Source organism: Salminus brasiliensis, chromosome 14 (genome assembly GCF_030463535.1).
Source record: "Salminus brasiliensis chromosome 14, fSalBra1.hap2, whole genome shotgun sequence".
Classification (NCBI taxonomy): domain Eukaryota; kingdom Metazoa; phylum Chordata; class Actinopteri; order Characiformes; family Bryconidae; genus Salminus; species Salminus brasiliensis.
Genome location: NC_132891.1, coordinates 31,615,801 through 31,636,761, shown reverse-complemented (window position 1 = coordinate 31,636,761; position 20,961 = coordinate 31,615,801). Strand labels below are relative to the sequence as shown.

General features: G+C 46.2%; 1 protein-coding gene across 5 annotated transcripts in view; it reads left to right on the top strand.

The window, feature by feature from the left end:
• Positions 1-20,961, top strand: part of agap2 (ArfGAP with GTPase domain, ankyrin repeat and PH domain 2) — a 28,941-nt gene that overhangs the window by 4,531 nt on the left and 3,449 nt on the right. Inside the window, exons 1-14 of one of the 5 annotated variants that reach the window (XM_072656525.1) lie at positions 2,333-4,303; positions 8,642-8,700; positions 10,555-10,642; positions 12,037-12,122; positions 12,279-12,420; positions 12,579-12,713; positions 13,947-14,068; positions 15,610-15,753; positions 15,972-16,052; positions 16,467-16,571; positions 17,550-17,709; positions 17,809-17,916; positions 19,265-19,393; positions 20,669-20,728. In XM_072656525.1, coding sequence (XP_072512626.1) covers positions 3,220-4,303; positions 8,642-8,700; positions 10,555-10,642; positions 12,037-12,122; positions 12,279-12,420; positions 12,579-12,713; positions 13,947-14,068; positions 15,610-15,753; positions 15,972-16,052; positions 16,467-16,571; positions 17,550-17,709; positions 17,809-17,916; positions 19,265-19,393; positions 20,669-20,728 — 2,503 coding nt within the window. In that variant the 5' untranslated portion in view covers positions 2,333-3,219. Of the gene's footprint in view, positions 1-2,332; positions 4,304-8,641; positions 8,701-10,554; positions 10,643-12,036; positions 12,123-12,278; positions 12,421-12,578; positions 12,714-13,946; positions 14,069-15,609; positions 15,754-15,971; positions 16,053-16,466; positions 16,572-17,549; positions 17,710-17,808; positions 17,917-19,264; positions 19,394-20,668; positions 20,729-20,961 lie in introns of those variants that run through there. The other 4 variants (XM_072656528.1, XM_072656527.1, XM_072656526.1 and 1 more) reach the window with 4 other exon arrangements.

Below are 20,961 nucleotides of genomic sequence, written 5' to 3'. Positions count from 1 at the left end.
TCCACATTCCCCCACTTAAAGCAACATTATGTAATATTTTTACCTTCAAATAGCAGCTTTAAATAACTGATACATGTATCGTTCATTTGTAAACGTTTACAGTGGTACTACATGAAACTGCTTATTAAAAAAACGGAGGAAAAAAATGGTTCTTTTAATAATTAAGTGAATGGTCGTAGACTGGCTCCCACACAGTCTAAAAAGAGAATATGAATTGAAGAAAGAAAAAAAGTGAAAGAAATGCCATGGATCTCCTGTGCCCAACGTGTTGCCATTTGAGAATAGATATGACAGATCAAAACAGAGCTTGCTGAAGGGAGCAAAGAGACGGGAGGAGTGATGAGAAGATGTGAGATTTTGTTTTGGGGAGGCGGTGGTTTAGCTAAAAGCAGTGCAGAGAGAGACCAGAAAAGAAGCTCTTACGTTTGATGGAAACAGAGAGAGAGAGAGACATCAGAAGCTGAAGCGACAGCTTCGCCATTCAGTTCCAGTTCCGGGTGAGTCTAAATAAGAGCTATCGAAAAAGAAAGGGAACAAAAGAAGATAGCAGGACCAAGAACACCCCCACCCCCAGAGGTGCGAGCAGTAAAAGCACGGCCTAGCAGTGCATCCTGCCGTGTGCCCTCTACATTTACATTTACATTTATGGCATTTAGCAGACGCTCTTATCCAGAGCGACTTACAATGTTACCTGTATTACAGAGGTGGGTCAGTGTAGTGTTAGGAGTCTTGCCCAAGGACTCTGTTGCGCCACACCAACCCTCTTCAGATGGGGTCCCAAACTGGCGGTGTTGTTACTGCTAACGGCTATGTAAAGTGCGTATACGGTTAGCCTTAGCAAGTTTCAGCTGTCAGGAGTTGCTGAATGACGTTTATATGGCGTTAAAAGATTCACTGCCAAATTGAAGATGGCTGCAAGTAGATTTGAGTGGATTTGCGGTAGAAACACTGCAGTTAGACGCTGTTTTGCCATGTTTGCCCATATCTTCATTGATGGGGAACTCTCGGGGCCATCCTTCACACCTTCAGAGAACACCTCATGGTTGGTGCATAATAGAAAAAAAAAAGACTAGCTTAATTCCATTCTTAACTCTCCCATTGGCCAGGACTTCATGAGCAGAACTGAAGACCTAGAGAGTCAGATAAACCCCCAGCATAATTAAAAAAGTGACAGTGGGACCAATCACGTTCTGATTCACCAAATCTTTGAGCAAGAAGTGTCACTCTGGGCCTTCGGGAAGCCCTACATGTCACCGGCTGTGACCAAGAGCGGTCGCTGAACCTTGCGCTTGCAGTTACACTGCTACAGGCTTCAAATGACCATGGTTAACTATGGTTAAAACCCATATAGCCAATAAACCAATAGAGCCCATAACCCATAAAGCATAAAGCGTTTTCCTCAATGTTTCAGTTTGTCTTGAGTCTTGTAAAAATAGAAAAAGTGGTGTGTGTGTGAGAGATGCTTCCTGTCCCCGAGTGGAAAGGTTGATTTGAAAGCCGTGACCCCGTTTTGGAAGTCTTGCCATTGAAGTACAATGAGACGCGTCATGCCGCTGAGCACAGAACTCCAATTCAGACCCACTGCTGGTCCTATTCTAAGAGACACTTGCCCTCTTGAGCACTGAATATTGATTTCCGACTGCGATGTGGCCGGACATTAACATTTTAACACACTTCCCTCCACGAGTGAAGGGTTTGTGTGCGACAAACTGACCGAAAAGCATGAACGCAGACTTCCAGCTGTATTAGTCCAGCTAGCACACAAGCATGCACTGACTGAAGCAGAGGGTTAGGTACAGAGCTGGCCATGAAGAGTCAGAGACTAGACTAGAGAGCCAGTGCAGGGAGGTGGGGCTTATGCTCCACCTTACCTTAGTAACAAGCTGCCTCAACGCCTAGGGGGAAAAAAATGTGTGTGTGTGTGTGAGGGGGGGGGGGGGGGGGGTGTGTGATCAGCAGCCCTGGCAGCTCTTTTACCACGCTAACTGATCAAAAATAAGCAAGATGGCCTGTTTGCGTTATGCAGTTATGCAGACATCTCCTCGTCTCCATGGGTGTAGCAGCCTTGATTAGCTACGCTAACTTAGACGCCCTCATTTGTTGATTAGGTATCCCTGCGACTCCTCCTCTTCTCTCCACAAGCGTTTTATTGGCTCCCGATCCTTTGAGCATGCGCCCGCCTCTTCCCACAAACACATCACTGCCTCTCCGTGTTCCAGTGAGAGAAAGAGGGGAGAGAGAGGATGTGGAAGAGGAGTGGGAGGGGAGGGTGGTCGAGGGAGGGAGAAAGGGAATGAGAGGGTGGGAGGCAGTGGGGAGGGGGGGCTAGCTGTGGAAAGCAGAGGCTGCGAGCTGTCTGGCTGGTGACAAGGGCAGAGAGAGAGAGAGAGGAGGGAGATGAAGAGTAACGAGGTCCTCCAGCTCAGGCTTGCTCAGTGTGGGCACTACAAAAAGGCACCGAGCCGAAGGGTTTGAAGGATTCCTCTGCTGCTCAAGGGCAGGCAAGTGATCCGAGACTCGCTAGGCTTGACATGAACTTTCTCAGCCGCAAGGATGCATGTTCGCTTCATGCTCTGGGGGGCTTGATGCTGGAGTCTGCCTGGCTGACATCCTCATGGTGAAAACCTCAGATCACTGGAGGCGTGATGGATGGACTCTCTGTGGGGAACCTGTGATCCTCTCTGCGGACTTACCCTAAGCTCTTCTGGCTGATCCATGTGTCAGGTAGACTTCTTGCCTGTGTTCCTTTCACTCTCTCCTGACTGTCTGTCAATGTCTTTTCAACACTCTGGCGCATGGTTGCGACTCACATGCCTCGGTTTTGAAGACAACAGCGGGACGTCATTTTCCACCCCATCGCAGTTAAATGCTATTCACTCTTCTTTTGCTACTGCTTTCATCTTGTACAGACACATCTGCCTGCTGGAAGGTTAGGAAGGCTTCAGGTAATGAGATTCGAGTAAGAATCTGCATGCTCAAACCTTGCGACTGGATTATGAGGCATGATCCTTGAGGACGAATGAATTATCAGAGGTTTAGAGACATGTGGGAGACTAACGGTGAAATTGGTGGACACAAAGAACACTGGTAGCAATCTGGTCCACTCCAGGGAGAAGAAGCCACGTCTCAAGAACAGTCGTCTGTCCTCTGCTGATGCTCTTCAGAATCCCTGTATTTTCTGTCCGTCGGTTGCGGTTCTAACAGAGGACAGATTAATCTATGTCTGTGTCTGTCTGCTTGCCAAACTTGGATCTCATGGAGCGAACTGGCATATCACATCAAAAAACCACCTACCTCATCTCGCTAACTCTGGTCAAGGTTGAGACCACTGAGGAGCATGGGGTGGAAAAGGCCAGGCAAAGTGTGGAGGGCGAGACGAGTCAAGCTGGAGGAAAACAGGGACCCCCGAAGGCAGGCTCGAGCAATGGGGTTGAGCATTCGCAGAAACAAGAAGAGGTCACCGAGCTAGGAGCTGAGGCCAGTAAAGATGTCCGGCTCCAAGCAGAACAGGAAATACTTCCAAGCCCCAGAGACCATAAAGCACTTTTTACAGATGGTGCTCTGCCGGGTGACAGGCAGAAATCAATAACCTCATCTGCAACAGAAAACGGTGGGGCAAGAGAAGCCACAGGAGCCGCTAAAACATCTACAGCCAAGGAAGTAGCAGAACTAACCCAACCCCCAACCACGGGCAACGTCCCAGGACGTGTTAGCAAGCGGCCTATGTCCCTCCTAAAGGCGCACAGCGGTGCTCTCAGCAGCCGTGAATTGAGAGAGGCCAGGGACAGCATGCACGCCTCCTCTAAGAGCCTGGACCGTAAGGACAGCAGGTCAGCAATCCAGTCCCCCGCAAGCCCTGCTCCAGGTTCCTTTAGAGCATCCTGGGCTGTTTGTGAGGCCAGGCCTAGTCAGGAGGACCTGAAGGGAGACACTGGGACTAAAGCGTCCACTGAGGGAGTGATAGCTATGCGCAGCCAGAGCCCAAGAGCAGAAAGAATGAAGGCAGGGTCCACGTCTCTTCCGGCCCCTGTAACCATGGTCTCCAAGCCCCAGCGCAAGGGGAAAAGTCGTACCTTGGACAACAGTGACCTGAACTGCCTGTCCGAGGACCTCCTAAAAGGAAAGGGTGGCCAGGTTACGTCGGACATGAGGGCAGGTCAGGCACAGGGGGCTTCAACGCGCGACCGCAAAATGCTTCGATTCATTAGCGGCATTTTCAACAAGAGCACACAAGTCCCAGCCGGTGCTGGCGCGGTTCCCCAAACCCCCGGCTTGTCACAGAGGGAATCCAGCGAGGACGAAGGTAAGAAAGCACGTCCGTTCCCTGTCCCATAGCTGCAAGTGCAGGCCTGACCCCTTTTAGACCAGGTGATCACAAGAAAGAAGGCACAGTGCAGGAGGGAAGCAAACTTCGAAGGATACTGGGTCCACTGCGGAGAGGACCCTACAAGTGCCAGTTCCCTTGAGCTCTTCCCATGTCATAATTTAGGAATTTCAAATGGTATTTGCAGTAAAACCTCGAGCCAGGGAAATAATTTAAAGACTTCTTTAAGTTAAAGACATCTGTTCTATGATATCGCCCCCTCCCAACCCTCCCTGTTTCTCATCCGGAACATTTGGAATAGGGAACGGATTTGATAATGCCTACGCCAAAGGCTGTGCAATTACAGCCAATGTCCTAATCCCATCTTTGATGTTCCACCCACTGCCTGTTTTTATCCCAATCATTTCCCTCCGTGGCAGCTTCCATTCTTTTTAATGCTGCGATCTCCGATTCTGAACCATGTCGAAACCAGGCGTTTGATTCTCCCAGACTTATCGAGCGCTCCCTTTGTTAACAACAGCCTTTTTTTTTGGGGGGGGGGGGGGGGGGGGGGGAATGAAAAGCAACTCCAATTTGTATCTCGTAGCCTGAGGTGCAAATTTAGACACGAAGGAGGCCTGAGATCCTTTGGCAGACCATCAGTGAGAAACGGGATTTACGCTTAGCAGATGCATTTAGACTACGCTCCTATTGAGCATTCCTTGCAGTGCTTTTGAGAAGAGCGCATTGAGTGGGTCAGGACTAGCAACACCAACTTTTCCAAAAACTCTAGATGTTCATTTCTTTCACGGTTCTCAGAATTAGAAGATCGAACCTTGCAAGACCTTCTCAACCTGCAAGAATGTCACACACGTGAAGGTGCTCTACAGCTGGTTTGTCGATGAGGGCCTGATTGTGTCTGGATGTCTGTGCATGTGTGGATGTGTGTGTGGTCCATCAACTGGGAGTGCTAGCTGGTGTGTGTGTGTGTGTGTGTGCAAACCGACGCATGCGCGCAGGAAAATATTTACGTATGTGTTCACTGGGCGAGCTGACGGAGCGGCTGGAGGTGGGGTTGTCATGGCAACAGGCAGGCGGACCGAGCTGCCTTGTTGTACGGCTGCGTGATGCCAGGGAGAGAGTCCCCAGCACGATGAATGAGAGTGCAGGGGTATATGTATGGAGGGGTGGGGGAGTCGGGGTGGGTGGATTGGGGAGTGGAGGGGAGTGGGGGGGGGGGGGGGTATAGCGGCGTCTATTGAAAAGCATCCAGGCAGGCTTTAGAATGTGACACATAGAGCATCCTTTTTTCGGCCCAGGCTGCTCCGGATACGCTTGCTGTAAATGAAAGCTCGGGGGTCTGCATAAGGATCTTACTGTCTGGTGGTCCCCGTCTCATAAAGCCCTCACACAAGTGTGCCGGGCGATTGGGCAGAGGACTCTGTCTTTATGTGAATGCCTGCATTTCACACAGGAAGTTGGACTGGAAGTTGACAGTGGCGAGTTCAGAAACCCTCTCTTTATCTCGACCACAAGCTCCTGCTTGTGTGTGTGTGTGTGTGTGTGTGTGTGAAAGCACCCACGGCGATTCACACCGACCTGCTGGCCTGCTGCGCAGGTCACAATGGCGGTGTGTGACAAAGCAGTGGCCGCAAGGCCAGTGTCTCGGCTGCCCCCTCCACCCCGTCACACGTCCGCATCGAGCCACAGTTGGTCAGTCACGGCCGAGGAGGCAAAGCAATTGCAGGCAGGACAATGTGCTACTCCATCAGTCACTGGTGACAGCACAACAGCTGGTGTTGAGCCACTCCTTGCTGACAAGAGAGAGAGAGAGAGAGAGAGAGAGGGACGGGAAGCATGTATCTGTGGCTCCAGATCCAGTTTCTAATCTCACCCAATCAAAGCCGTCCATTTGATTTTTTACATTTACTTCAGTTCAACTCTGCAGCATAAACGTTCTATTAAACCAGAATCCTTACATACAGTCCACTCCCCAGTCCATATCCTCGCTGTCCTGCAAAAACCATGCATTTCCAAAATAGCAGCGTTACAGGAAAAGGAAAAAAAACCTTCCTAACTTAATTTTGGAGCATTTCTATTGGTCCATTCATCATGAAATTCTGGCCCAGTGTTAAGAACAACTGTCCGCTTTACATTACATCAAAATCTGAAAAATGACAAAAATGACCTTTCAGTGGTTGAGGTTTGCACACTACATGACCTGGGGTCTTTCACCAGGAGGACCCCGCCACGAGACACGAGTCTGCTCTCCAAAAACACTCTGAGAACTGATGCAGTCCCATGCGCCAGTGTCTTTTCTTTTTCCCGACTCTGTCGTGGTACAGCCACACATCAAATGGGCACCGGTGCTCCTGCCAAAGTTCATCCAAATGGACTCCCATTTATTGGGCCCAGACAGGCCGAGGAGCTGTTCTTGTAGCCATGCTTGTTGATGTTGTGTAACTCCACCCTCTGCTTTCTCCTCTCACAAGTCGCGGAGAGGTCCAGCTATGAGATATTTATAGGACAAACCTCAAGCTAATTTCTCCTTACTTTTTAAAACGAAAGTATGCGGTCGATAAAGTTTCCCACTACGTAAGAGTTCATATGTAAGGAAACCCAGTGATGTCACTAAAGCCAACTCATTTACATATACCACCCTGAGATTATAAGAGGAGCTTCTGGTTTTTGAATGAGGCACATTAAAGGACACATGTTATTTAATTACATCACCTAATCACTTAATAATAAAATAAAATAAATTAAAAAAAGGGCAGGGTATGTGAAAAGTGACCCACTACATACAGTCTATATATGAAAGCTCAGCTGATGTCACAAATTCCAGCTCATTTACATATTTCTATTTCCTATTCAGTCCACAGCGGCTTAGCCCCTCCCATTGACACTGTGGTTATATGGAGTGTATTTTGACCTAGAGCCTTTTTGTTGGATACAGGGCAGCCAATCACAACAGAGGTTGTTTACATAGGTCTGTTTTAAAGGCGCAGTCCCAACAAATAGTTATTTAGTTCTGGAAGGTAAAGAGCGGTTGGAAAATGGTCAGGTGATGGTCATTTTTGGTCAAGATGTGGTGGAGGGGGGGTTCTAAGTTCCATTTAAAGTGCAAGGTGTCCACTGCAGTGTTTGAGGGCCACAACTCTGAAGTGGTGTTTACAGAAAGTTTGCAGACACTGGCGTCCATCACAGCTGCCATGTAAAACGTAGACGTGTTTAAGAGTTTCACATTTTAGGAGAGCAAACCAGTCGAACAGAGAATCAAACATTTAGGCATTCTTGATGTTCTGGGAGTGACGGCATGGAGGAATTAGGGAAAGCAGTGTATTCTTATAGAGAGTAATCATGTGAATGCCATTAGTCTGGACATTTGCTCTTTATTTGGACAATGTTGAGAGATGGAGGCAATCTAACTAAACACATGCAACTTAAGAAATAATGTGAATTGTGTAATTAATAAAAATACTACTCCCCACATGTATTACTACTTAAAATGTATAAAATTAGAATCAGCTGCAGGTGATCAGAACATGGTTAGAGAGGATTCTGGAGGAGTCTGTCTTATTTAAACCTCAGACATTTAGTCTGATTTGCTCTGGATTTAGTTGAAGATCACCATGGCCAGACACAAAGAGCTCTCTGAGGCCTTCAGAAAGAAGGCAGTAGATGTAGATGCGTCTGGGAAGTGGGTTTAAAAAGATCTCAGAACATCTCAAAAAAGAAATCAGACCTCAAGACGAGTAGCGAAGCCTCCAACAATCCTGAAATGTCATCACAGGATCTGCAGATAGCTTTGGCCACAGTTGGCCAGTGTCAAAGTGCAGCATCTACCGTCAGAGAGAAGAGAAAAACTGAACAGGAGGTGTGCAAGGAGGAAACGCTTGCTGTCAAAGAAAAGCACAAGTGTCCAAAGCACACTGTTCCAGACGTCAAGCTGGTGAACTTTAGTCTTGCTCTGATGATTTCAGTGTGTGTGTGTGTGTGTGTGTGTGTTTGACAGTATTTAAGGGTTTGAGGAATGACATGAGCTTCTCTACAGCAAAAGTGAAAGCAACAGACACAAAATCTCACCTTCAATCTCTGACACGTGTCTGAAACTAGTCGTTTTGGTCAACGGACACCAGTTGAGGTTTCTGGGCTCAGTATGCTGTGCTGTTGTGCTGTAGTTCCAATACAGCCAGACATCCTGCCATCTCTAGCTGAGAAACAAGGGGCGTCTTGTTGCTGTGTGCTCTCATCCAATCTTCTGTATTCTAGTTCTCCATGTGTTTCAATAAAGCAGAAGTTTGACCCTCTGTGAACTCTCTCTCATTCTCTTTAAAGCATCGTGTGCCAACAGCCAAGAATGGACCCTGAATCGCTCTATTCCAGAGCTCAGATTGGTAAGACCACTCTGTTATCATTGTCCACAACATTGTCTTCTGGTTGTTCCTCATGTGCTGAGAGGATAGACACTGTAAAAACAAACACAAAAACGAGTAGTTCCTTAAAAACCCTCTAGGTTTGAAATGTTACCCAATTCACTTAGAGGGGCCTACACCGAGATCTTTGGAAGTTCCTCTTAAAGTGCTTTAAGGAAACCTTTAAAAAAACATCTTCTTCTTAAAAAAGCACCATAAGAGGTTCCTCCAGAGGTGCAAATTGAGGAATCTCCAAACGTTCCGCAAATATCTCGTCTTTTTAACAGTGTCTAAGAACTTCCTTAGTACAAAATCTGTTTCCTCAAAGAACTCCTTTGAATTCAGGTTCCTACCTGATCTTAGAGCTGCTAGATTTGGATCCAACTATTAGGAACGTCTTGAATTTATCTCACTGAACTAAACTTTAGTCCTTTGCCAGGGCTTCTGTTGAAGGGTTCTTAAAGCACCTTAAGACGTTCCTCTACAGTTTCAAATTGAAGACCCTCCAAAAGTTCCTCAAGGTTTTTTTAACGGTGTATAGTTTGGCAACAAATGTATCTCCAAAGCCGTATCTTTACATGAGAACAAGAAACACTCTCAGCTCTGAATGTAGTCTACAGGGGAATTCCACCAGAATTGAATGCTTAAGATCTGAGCAACGTCATTCGTAGTGGTTTGATAGGAAATGCTTCTTTCTAGAGAAATTCACAGAGTCAGAAATGTTCACAGGAACCAGACACAAGAGATGAATGACCTTCCGAAGCCTCAGAGGTTGTAGGCACCAGGTCACATTATTTATTTAAAAATCATTTCACTCAGCAATAATGATTGCAGTAAAACCTCCAGATCCCATTAGAACAGATGCAGGTAGACATAAATCCAGTAAACAGGAACAAGAGTTTCTCATTCTGATGAAAGTAGTGAGATCTTGTCAGTGAGCTAGTCTGAAGAACAGAGCTTGGTTCCAGGTTTCTCCTGAATGGCTATTTTTCGTAGTTTAAAATAGTAACTATAAAAACATGCTGAGCTCAGAGGATTTTAATCATCATAGCATTGGGTATAGGGTATATTGCCAACATCTCGGCCCATGTAAAGTAATCTGAGTCTGTAAGTTTCTTTAGAGTGATCAATTAAACCTCGATGACTTGACTGATGTTAGTCTCTGAATTATGCAGAATTATTAAAAAATTGGTGAGATGGAAAATTCAGGTCCAGAAAGTAGAATTGCCCCAGGGTTTTGTTCCAACTGCCTGAGCAGCTCTGTCCACAACACATATATAGCCATTTTATTGCCTATCCAAAAACCAACAGGCAACCAATAGTCTTCTGAGTGTTGACTTTTAGGTCCAAAAATTAAAAATCCATTCCAGGATTTTGTTCCAACTGTCTGGGCAGCTATGCTGCAGCTCAGCTGAGCTTCAGGAATTTGGTCCACAGATCCAAAGTTAGTTGGAAAATTCAGGTCCAGAAAGTTAAAATCCACCCCAGGAGTTTGTTCCAACTGCATGGGCAGCTCTGCTGCAGGTCAACTTTGGACCTGTGGTCCATCCATCCTGAATTTCTCACAGAATGGGAAGGGAAGTTTGCATTTTTAAAGTCATAAACCAAAATAAAAAATGAGATACAAGTTTTTGCTTCCACAGGAATTGCACATACATCTAGCCTAATCTGTAAGACCATGATTAAGCAATTATCTGTTGAGCAACACAGAGTTTTTTTGCTCAATGCCTGTGAAACGACTATCTGAAGATGAGGCTAACACTGCAGCAGTGCCGTCAACATAGGACATCGGATATGTTCTGAGGGTTATTAATGTCCGTCTCTGGGTTCACACAGGGGGTGCTGGGGAGCATACGGAGTGGAAAATCTGCCCTGGTAAACAGATTCATCACAGGAAGCTACCTGCCCGGGGAGTCACACGAGGGTGAGAACTTTGGTCTCTTTCTACACCTCTTCCTGATCTGATCTTCTGCCCTTGTGAAGACGTGATAGACGCTAGCAACCATTTTAGGCCCCGCGAAAGATAATACACTGGGCCCATAACGTCTGCCAAAACACTCAACTAATGCATTTTTAGGGCCCCTGTCAAACACAGGCCTCATATGAGCTCCAGCCCAAGTTCTTAAAGTTATCTTCTTGAATTGCAAGCATATACAACAAAGTGTTTGTACCCTATCTCCTTCTCTGTACCTCAGACCTGTCTCTGAACCCTATCTCCGATCATCAGACTGGGGTGACCTGGCCTTGTAGCTCAAGGTAGAAGCTGCCCCGAGTTCCCGTCCCCAAGTCCTCCTACAGTCATACAGAGCCTGCTTACACCTGGCATATATATTTTTTTACCTTCTCTGAGTAAATGGTCACCCTGCCCGACCTGCTGGAAGATTGCCTGCTAAGGTCCCCTCTACCTGCGTCAGACCAGCTGCCACCTACCAGTCCGACCAGCAGGCCCCCCACCCACCACCACCCATACCAGACCAGCGGCTCACCCGCCTACCACTGCTACCTGTTTAAAGACCATGTTAAAGTCCTAAATGGACTCGTAACTATCTGCCACTATTAACTATCTACACCATGATTATTATATTATGATTATGATCAGAGCAGTTCAACAGTATAGATGGTTTGGTAGCTTTTATCAATAATTAATAAATAGTTCTGATCAGAGAAGGATGGGTCGGGTCCCCCTTGTGAGTCTTGGTTCCTCCCAAGGTTTCTTCCTCCAGCTCTGAGGGAGGTTCTCCTTGCCACTGTCGCTGTTGGCTTTTTTTTCACTGGTGGTCTTTAATCCTTCATGTCTTTTGTTATTTCTTTTTGTCTCTGTCTTTTACTAATTACTTATTATGTGAAGCTGCTTTGTGACGACAACAGTTGTAAAAAGCACTGTACAAATAATTTTGACATTAACGTACGTTTAGGATCTCACGTTAAGATCACTCAGACCAGACCACATTCAGAGGTGGTCGGAGATGTATCTCATCCACATTTAACATGAGTGTAAATGGAGTGTGTTGTCTGTGATCGGATTCCAAGCGGTCTGTCCATGGCAGGAGAAATTTGATGAGTGGGTTACAGGAAGTGAAACGGAAATGGTGTACGGTGGGCCTTTATCGTGGTGATGTGAAATCGGATTTGGTCGCACTGGGGACGCATTTTAATGGGAAATGTAATCAGAATCCGGTCAAAGCACATTAAGATACTATCCAGAATCAAAACGCATGGCAGGTATAAACAGGCTCAAAGTCTATTCAAAGCCAATGGTTTATATGTGAAACCAAACCCAAATCTCACTGCTTTCCCTCCTTCCTCTGCTTCTATTAGGTGGACGATATAAGAAGGAGGTGCTGGTCGATGGACAGAGTCACTTGCTACTGATTAGGGAGGAAACGGAGCCTCCTAGTCCACAGGTTTGCCAGTATTATATTTCTATTCTGTGTTTGAGGGAAGACCTAAACGCAATACACACTAAATGTAGAAACCAACCCAACCCAATCCAATCCAATTGGACTCTGAACCATGTTCTCATCCCTTTTCCATTCTCCTCATCAAATCCGGGATTGCAGTTCAGCAGCTGGGTCGATGCCGTCATCATGGTGTTCAGCCTGGAAAATGAAGCCAGTTTTCAAGAAGTGTACAAGTGTTTCAGTGAACTGAGCGCCCACCGCAACACTGCGGACATCGGCCTTGTAGTAGTGGGCACACAAGGTATGTGGCCGCCTGTGGTCATACACAACCGGTTATATCATGGTAATAGTCCTAACCTGGGACCAGACCTTTTCAAATTCCGGTCAAGAAGGAACTGGTAAATTAGTATATCCTAGAATCAGCTCTTCCAGTCAATGTGCCGGCTGCTTTCTCCACAGACAAGATCAGCAGCACTAATGTCCGCGTGATTGAGGATAAGAGAGTGCAGCAGCTTTGTGCCGACATGCGACGCTGCACCTACTACGAGACCTGCGCCACCTACGGACTGAACGTGGACCGAGTCTTCGCCGAGGGTGAGGCGCCATTTCTTCACTGGTGGAGTGAGATACCCAGTGGTGGACAGTAATGAAGTAGATGTACTTTGGGTCATGTGTAGAGGGAGGAAACTGGACAGTCTGTGGTTTTAATTCAACACTAACCAGTCAAAGCACACCGTTCTCTGAACCCCGCCCCTAACTGCAGATTTACCAGTCATAGCTTAGTTTGAGAACGTTCTCTCTCCTCTCCTCTTATTGGTCAGACCTGTCTGGGACAGGTTCTAGACTAGTGTTACATTTAAAGCATCCACCCAAACGTCCATACGTCTGCTCTTACCATTTTGTGGATGGGAAACCAACTCCAGAACACCCTTACCTTACTCTTATCCTTATGAAGCTCTGGTAAAGCAGACAGATCAGGTGCTTGTAAGACTCTTAGCTAGGTTAGCTCATAGGCTAACGTCTTACCTGATAGCCTCACAAACAGCTGGCATGTCCAATTTCACCTGAGATTCATAACCGAGTGTCACCTCCACAAAATGGTAAGAGGAGATGTATGGATGTTTGGGTGGATGTGTGAAATTCTGCACCTTCAACCATAGATACAGGCGTTCTCTGAGTGGCTCAGCAGACTAAAACGTTAAAACTATGGTCCAAGGATCGTGAGTTTTAATCCCAGGTCTTGTTGCTTTTTGCCATCAGCAGCCTGAGCCTGAGAGAGCACAATTATCCATGCTCTCTCTGGGTGAGTAGATGGCACACTCTCCCCTTATCACTCCTACTATGATACTGGCCAGCACATGCATCTGTTGGCTGATTTATCAGAGCTGGAGAGCCAGCGCTTACCTTCCAGCACATTGGCTTGTCCTCACTCTCCTAGAGTTGGGAGCATTGGGGTGGTTAATTGGGGAGACCTAGGTAATTTTTACTACTGATACTTGGGTACATTTAAAACAGGTACTTTTGGTAATTAGGTCATTAGAAATATAAATAGAGAACTTCAACTTTTAGTAATGAATTCCCAAGGCTGCTCTACTCTCTTGTACATTGTCCACTACTGGAAACACTGGGAGCAGGTCCAAGGCCTATGGAATGGCCAAACAATTAACCTCCACTGAACGATTCGACTCAAACTGGACTATTAGCCAGTTCAGCAAATTAAGTTCAGCTAAGTTGTCTGAAGTGAAATTGTACTGATCTGCTTAACTCACAGTGTGTTCATGCTAATATTGTGTTGTTAACTTGCTAATCGAACTGTTCACCCCTCAGTATCCCAAAAGATAGTAGCAGCTAAGAAGCAAGCTGCTCTTCTGGCGTCCTGTAAGTCTCTGCCAAACTCCCCCAGCCACTCCGGAGCTTCAACACCAGTGTCTGCTCCATTCCCGGGACAGGTACTACATTCCAGCAGTTTATCTACCTTATTTTTATGGTAGCCCTGGTCATCGTACAGAGTGTATGGTGACTGCGGATTGTGTCAAACTTATTAAAGAAAAGGGACGGAAGTGAGGGAAAACATTTCACTTTTTTATGAGATAGAAAGTGTTTGTTCTGTTTCTATTCAAGAAATGATTCTTTAAGGAGATGGGAGTCGTGCAAAGGGGAGTTGAGGGGGTAGGAGTCGTTCAGTGGGGCTTTGAGGAGGTGGGAGTTGTGCAATAAGGCTTTGAGGAGATGGGAGTCATGTAAAGGGGAGGTGAAGGGATGGGAGTCATGTAATGGGGCTTTGAGGGGGTGGGAGTCGCTCAATGGAGCTTTGAGGGGGTGGGAGTCGTTCGGTGGGCTTTGAGGAGGTGGGATTCATGCAATAAGGCTTTAAGGAGATGGGAATCGTGTAAAGAGAAGTTGAAGGGATGGGAGTCATGTAATGGGGCTTTGAGATGGTGGGAGTCGTTCAGTAGGGCTTTGAGGAGATGGGAGTCATGTAAAGGGGAGTTGAAGGGATGGGAGTCATGTAATGGGGCTTTGAGATGGTGGGAGTCGTTCAGTAGGGCTTTGAGGAGATGGGAGTCATGTAAAGGGGAGTTGAAGGGATGGGAGTCATGTAATGGGGCTTGGAGGAGATGGGAGTCATGCAAAAAGGCTTTGAGGAGATGAGAATTGTGTAAAGAGGAGTTGAAGGGATGGGAGTCATGTAATGGGTAATGGGGCTTTGAGAAGGTGGGAGTCGTTCAGTGGGACTTTGAAGAGATGGGAGTCGTGTAACTGGGCGTTGATGAGATGGGGTGGAGTAATAGGGTATTAAGGTGATAGGGGTGTAGTAATGGCATGTTGAGAAAATGGGGATGGAATAATTTGGTGCTGAAGAAATAGGGCTTATGTGATGGGGTGTTGCGGTAAAGGGAGTTGTGTAATGGGGCTTTGAGAAGGTGGGGGTTGTGTAATGGGGTGCTGAAGAGATGGGAGTCATAAAAGGAGAAATACTAGATATATTGACTAGATTTAAAGTAATGTCACTCGCCAAGATATCATTTTAGGCTGTGTGAGATAATATCATTGCACATGAAGTCACAAGAAGAGTGTCAAACAGTTGAACCATCGAAAAAGTCACTGAGGAACACTAGAGGAACATTTTTTTCTAAAGACTTTGGGCCTAAACTGAAGGTTGCTATGTTGCTATTGTGAGAAAACCTCCTAAAGCCTGAAGCCACCCTTTTTTTTAGACAAGTGTTGTTGCCTTCCTCCAGTTTCTGGCTTAATTAGCACTAATTCCAGTCGTGAGCGTCGGACCTGGTTGACACCAAGCTGTCAAAAACGCAGATTTCTAAAGGAAATTGGAGGTTTTCTCAAAACGCCAGCGATTTGAACGAGTGCCATGTTCTTGGTGTTTGTCTGTTCTTCCCCCTCCATTCTGTTCCATTTAACATCCCTCTATCCTGCCCTGTGTCTCTCTCTCTCTCCCCCCCTCCTCTCTCTCTCTCCCTCTCTCTCTCAGGCCAGTAATGGGGGTCAGAGTAGTGATTACTCCTCCTCTTTGCCCTCCACCCCTGTGATAAGTCACAGAGAGATACGGGGAGGGGCAGGGGGAGAGGGGGGCTCGCAGCGAAACGTCCCCCGCCGACGGACCTCCTTGTTCACGGTTAGTTCTCCAGCCTAGCATAGAGACTTTTGGGGAGAGAGAACCAATCACATTCTGAGACCTGTGTGAGCGCTGAATGATAGCAGTAATGCTATTATTTCAGAGGCTGAGTAAGTCAGCATGCCAAAGAACCTCTCTGTCATCTGTCTCTCACCTCATCCCATGTTCCCTCTCTGCCCTCCTCTTTCCGTCTCCATCTGACATGGATGCCGTTTCAGAACCGCCGGGGGAGCGACACAGAGAGGAGGACTCCAGACAGCAGAGCTGATGGGGGAAGCAACAGACCAGTCATTAGACAGGTAATGGGGTCTCCACTGAGGTTCTTCAGGGTTTCTTTGGTAAAGGCAATGGTTCTGTATAGAACCTTCACCTGGTTAAAGCCAGGTACCTTATACTTGTGTAAAATCCTGCAATATCACTCTACCACCTCAGTCCACATTTCTTCACTTCACTTCACTTTCCTTCAGCTGGTCAACATATGCACATGTATGGCTGTCCTGCAAGTGATAAGGGGAGTCCTAGCGAGTGGGTGGGTTTATTGGCCCAGCTAAATTGGGTAAAAAAAAGACACAAAATGTCTATAAACAAATGGTACACAAATGTCTTTAAGCATTGTTTGTTAGCTACATTAACATCACGCTTGGCATAGACCCTTCAAGACCTCCGCCTGATCCAAATGAGGTAGTGAAATGTGTGTTTCTCTTCCCGTTCAGGGCACTTTATGGAAACGCAGTGAGCGCTCTTTGAACAAGGAGTGGAAGAAGAAGCTTGTCACGCTGTCCAACAACGGCATGCTGATGTACCATTCAAACATCAACGTGAGCCACACTTCTTCTGTTAGGCAGATGGATGTGCTGTCAGGGGGCAGCTACACAGTTTGTGTTGTTTTCGCTGTAGTCCAGCACAATTTTAATTAACATTAATATTTTAAGGGTATTTTCATCTACTATAACTTGCCATTTCCAGCCCTATTTATACAGTTTCTGCTCCCACAAGTCCAATTTTCACCCACCCTTTAGTTTAAAATCCAAGATGGCCGCACCGCACACCGCACATCAACAGTAGTAAAAGCAGAAGTATTCTACAGTTATGAACACGTCTGTCGTACACTGCTGTACTGTCCAACGTCTATCTGTGGACATGTTTCCATGATGTTTGGATGCGCCGCAAAATACTGCATAATGTGTTGCTGTCAACTGGTAACAATGCTCACTTGGGACAGTGCTAACTATGCAAACCTGCTTAGTTAAAAAGTGGGACAATTTTTTTTAGATTCACCATAAAACACCAGTAAAGGACTGTCAAACCAGTTGTGGTAAACTCTGAACTCTTTAGTGTTTTTTGGAAATAGTGTACAGTTACTGGAATTGTTTAACTGGAGCACGGTAAACTCAGGTGTGGCGTCATTCCCAGCTCCGATATCCCATTTCCGAGGTAATTGGAACACAGCATTAGTCCTGATCTTAATCCAAGAGTTTTAAATGGCGAATAGCCTTCTTAGCTTTCCTCAAGCAACTGTCCAGTTTCTTAAAATGCATTGTTCGTTTTGCCTTCAAATCGAGATGGCTGTGTGAGATTTACCTCAATTATGAGTCCAGTGTGCTATAAAACAGGGCCAGAACAACAGCAACTGAGTTACTGTCTAATTACTTGACTGGGCTGCGACAGTGTTTTGATATCGCTGGAAATAGCACTTCTCTTCAGACAAAAAGCCAGAAGCCAAAAGGCCAGAAATTTGTAAAAGTCTTTAAACGCCTGTATTATGCGCTTCAACGAGTGTGTATGCCTGGTTGCAGGACTACAAGCAGAACAACCATGGGAAGGAGATGGACGTTTTGCATGTGACTGTCAAAGTCCCAGGAAAGCGTCTGCACCGGGCAGCACCTCAACCTGGCCCTGCCCCTGGGGTCAACGGCCTCGCGAAAGACAAAACAGGCTTCGAAGGAGGAACCCCATGTGAGAAATGCAGGACACTCCTTTCCCTAAATCTCACCACAAACTCTTTACTGTTAGCCTGATTTTTGTCTGATTTCCTTTTTTCCTGGGTGCATACAGCGAATCTTCTGACTGTAGATGAGGGGGTTAGCACCGGAACATTGCCTCAAGATGAACAACGAGTCAAACGCTGCCCATCGTCTGTGTCTAATAAGGCTATAAGCATGGGTATGTAAATGCTGGAAGCACAGCTCCAGCCCTTAGTCCTCTAATTAATTTTTTTGTTTGGCTAAAAATCTAATTTACCCAATTTATATCCAAAATGTAGTCAAACTGAAGTCAATAAGCCAGGTTAGGAAGCCTCTGGTGTCCTAAGTTAGTTTTATTAGTTGTTTAATGGAAACATGAGGCTAATGTAGCTAACAAGTAATGGAAGCTAATATCCACCAGGTTAGCATTGACAGAATGCCTCATGCATTGTATTTAATCTCAGCTAGACTTGCTTGTGTGGTTTGTGACACAGCGTAGTATCATTTTATCTACAGCTGCAATGGAAATAAATTCAACCCCATTGCAAATGAGGTTTATTACCAAATTTATAAACCAGGATGTGGCAGAACGAGGAAGCTAACACTGGCTGCCAAAAACTCTCAAAAAGTTGGTGGCAGCAGACACTGATGTTTCAGTTTGCACAGTAAGGTGCACGCTAATCGCTGAAGGTCTCCATGACTGTACACCTCTACTGACCCAAAAGCACAAGAACAGTCGGCTCCAATCTGCTCAGAACCAGATAAATCAACCACATCCCAATCCGTTTTGGGATTCTGTTCTGTGGAGCGATGAAACATAACTGGAACTTTTCGGGCCTGTGGTTATGGGTATGTCTGGAGGAGGAAGAATGAAGGCTACACTGAAAAGAACACCCTGCGAAACCTGACGGTGGCTTGACGATGCTCTGGGGCTGCTTTGCTTCCTCTGGCACTGGAAACCTGCAGCGTGTAGAAGGGCAAAATGGATTCAATCAAGTATCAGGAAAACCTTAGAGAAAAGTCACACCTTCTGTGAGAAGGCTGAAGAGCTGAAACCTGGGGCGTATTGGGCCCTCCAACAGGACAATGACCCCCTCATACCTCAAGGCTGGGTTTCAGGAGAAGTCCTGGAAGATTCTAAAGTGGTCGTCACAGTCGCCTGACTTGAACCCCATAGAAAATCTTCGGTGGGATTTGAAGAAGGCAGTTGCAGCAGCAAACCCGCAGGTCATAACAGCAAGGGGGTGCTCTACTGTGGACTAAAGACGCTTGTCATGAAGAGGGTTAAAAATTCAGAGACTGCAGTCATCATTAAAAGAAGCTACATTAGCCTCGTAGCTTCAGTCCAGAATAATAGCTATGGACTTGAGATGCCGAACGTCACATGTGCCAACTACATTTGAGATTTTCAGTAGAAATGTCATTTAATTGCTTATGAAATAATGAAAAACCATATAGCCTTTCCTGTGTCAGGGAAAATCAGGTGTGACGATACTGCAAAGTCCAAAAGTTCTGACAAAGGTTTCTTCTACCTCCAACTCGAACAGACTCAAGCATTGAGGGGACTGTGGGCTCTCCTATCGGCACCCCATCCTCCCCCATGACTGACAGGAAGAAGACCAAGAGGAAGAAGAGTATGAACGTTAAAGGAGACGTGGCAGCCAGCCAGGCTGATGGTAAGCAACCACCTGAACCATACCAAGAACTTAAGAATATTTGGTAATTGGAAGACTAGATCTGGGTTGTGACGCAACATTTTAACTTTTCAAACATTTTAAATTATCAATTGGGACAAAACTATAGACAAATATCAGTGACAAAGCCTGTGCTTACTCAGCGACTAAACATTCATCCAAAATTAAGACCAGAAACATACTTCTGGTCTTTGATGGTTAAGCTTGTCATTCAGGGAAAAACCTGAAACCCTCAATAAATACCCAGTGCTGGTAAACCAGCTGGTTAAAAGCTGGCAAAGCAGCTTAGCTTTTGATCTGCATAGCATATGATTTCCATTTGAGTATGATGGACTAGCTGGTCATCAAGCTGGTCAAACTGGTTGATTAGTTTGGTCATGCAGGTCAGTCAGTCGTCAGCCAGGAGCCTCTAGTCCATCAAACTCCAAAGAAAACTAGTCAAGAGCTAAGCAGCTTAACCAGCTTGTTTACCAGCTTAGGGCATGTATGTTTTCCCCTCAATGACCAGCTTTTAACCACCTTGACCGACCATGACCACCTAGACCAGCTTTGACAATCTGAAAGCAGAACCATCAAACTCAAATGAAAAAATACTCTATATCCCGGGTCATGCTGCTTGCCATCAGCAGCCAGAGTCCAGGAGAGCACAATTAACCTTGCTCTCTTAAGGGGTGGGTCGATAGCACTCCATGCCCACATCAGTGTCGGTCAGCACGCGGCGTCTATTAGCTAATGTATCTGAGCTGGGGAGCCACACTTTCCTCAGAGTACGCAGGCTACCTAGCGATACTGCATCAGGGCTAGGGTTGTGTGTGAGTTTGTGAGTTGCCATCAGCAGCCAGAGTCAGAGAGAGCACAACTGGCCGTGCTTTCTGATGATAGATGGTAATCACTTCCCTCATCACTCTTCAGCGATGTTGGCCAACTAAAGCGTCTGTTAGCTGTTGAGGTGGAGCTGGGGACCTGGGGGCATTGCTAGTGCTAGGGGAGTTATGAACGGGGGGGTTAATTGGTAGTACCAAATTAGGAGTTCTATCATACCAAGCCTGACGAAGTTTCCTCTGGTTTCTCCCTCTGTTCTTCTGCCCTCTGTCTATGGTGCTCATGCAGATTTACCACAATGCAACTGCGTTCTCTGAAATCTCTGTTTCACCTTTGCACTGGAATCACTGTTGCTTCTCTCCTTGTCTCCTTTTCTCTCCTCCTGCTTTCCGTCTCCGTCCTCTGCTGTCCTGGGCTAATTTCTCGCTCTGCAAGCCAAGCGCAAAATGTGGAAATTGAAAAGCTTTGGTAGCTTGAGAAACATTAACAGAACAGGTAATAAGGAGTGACGTGGATGGAATTGTACAGTTGAGCTCCAGTGTGCCTGCCTGTAGCTCTGCTGTGAGTGTGTATTTGTATGTGTGTGTCGTTGTTCATTTCTCAGCCTTGATGCCACATCATTAGATTACAGCAAATGGATTTGTGTGACCATTCCCCCCCCCCCATTCTCTCTCTCTCATATGTCATGATAATGAGAATTTGATGTATTAGTCTGAAGGCTTCAATGG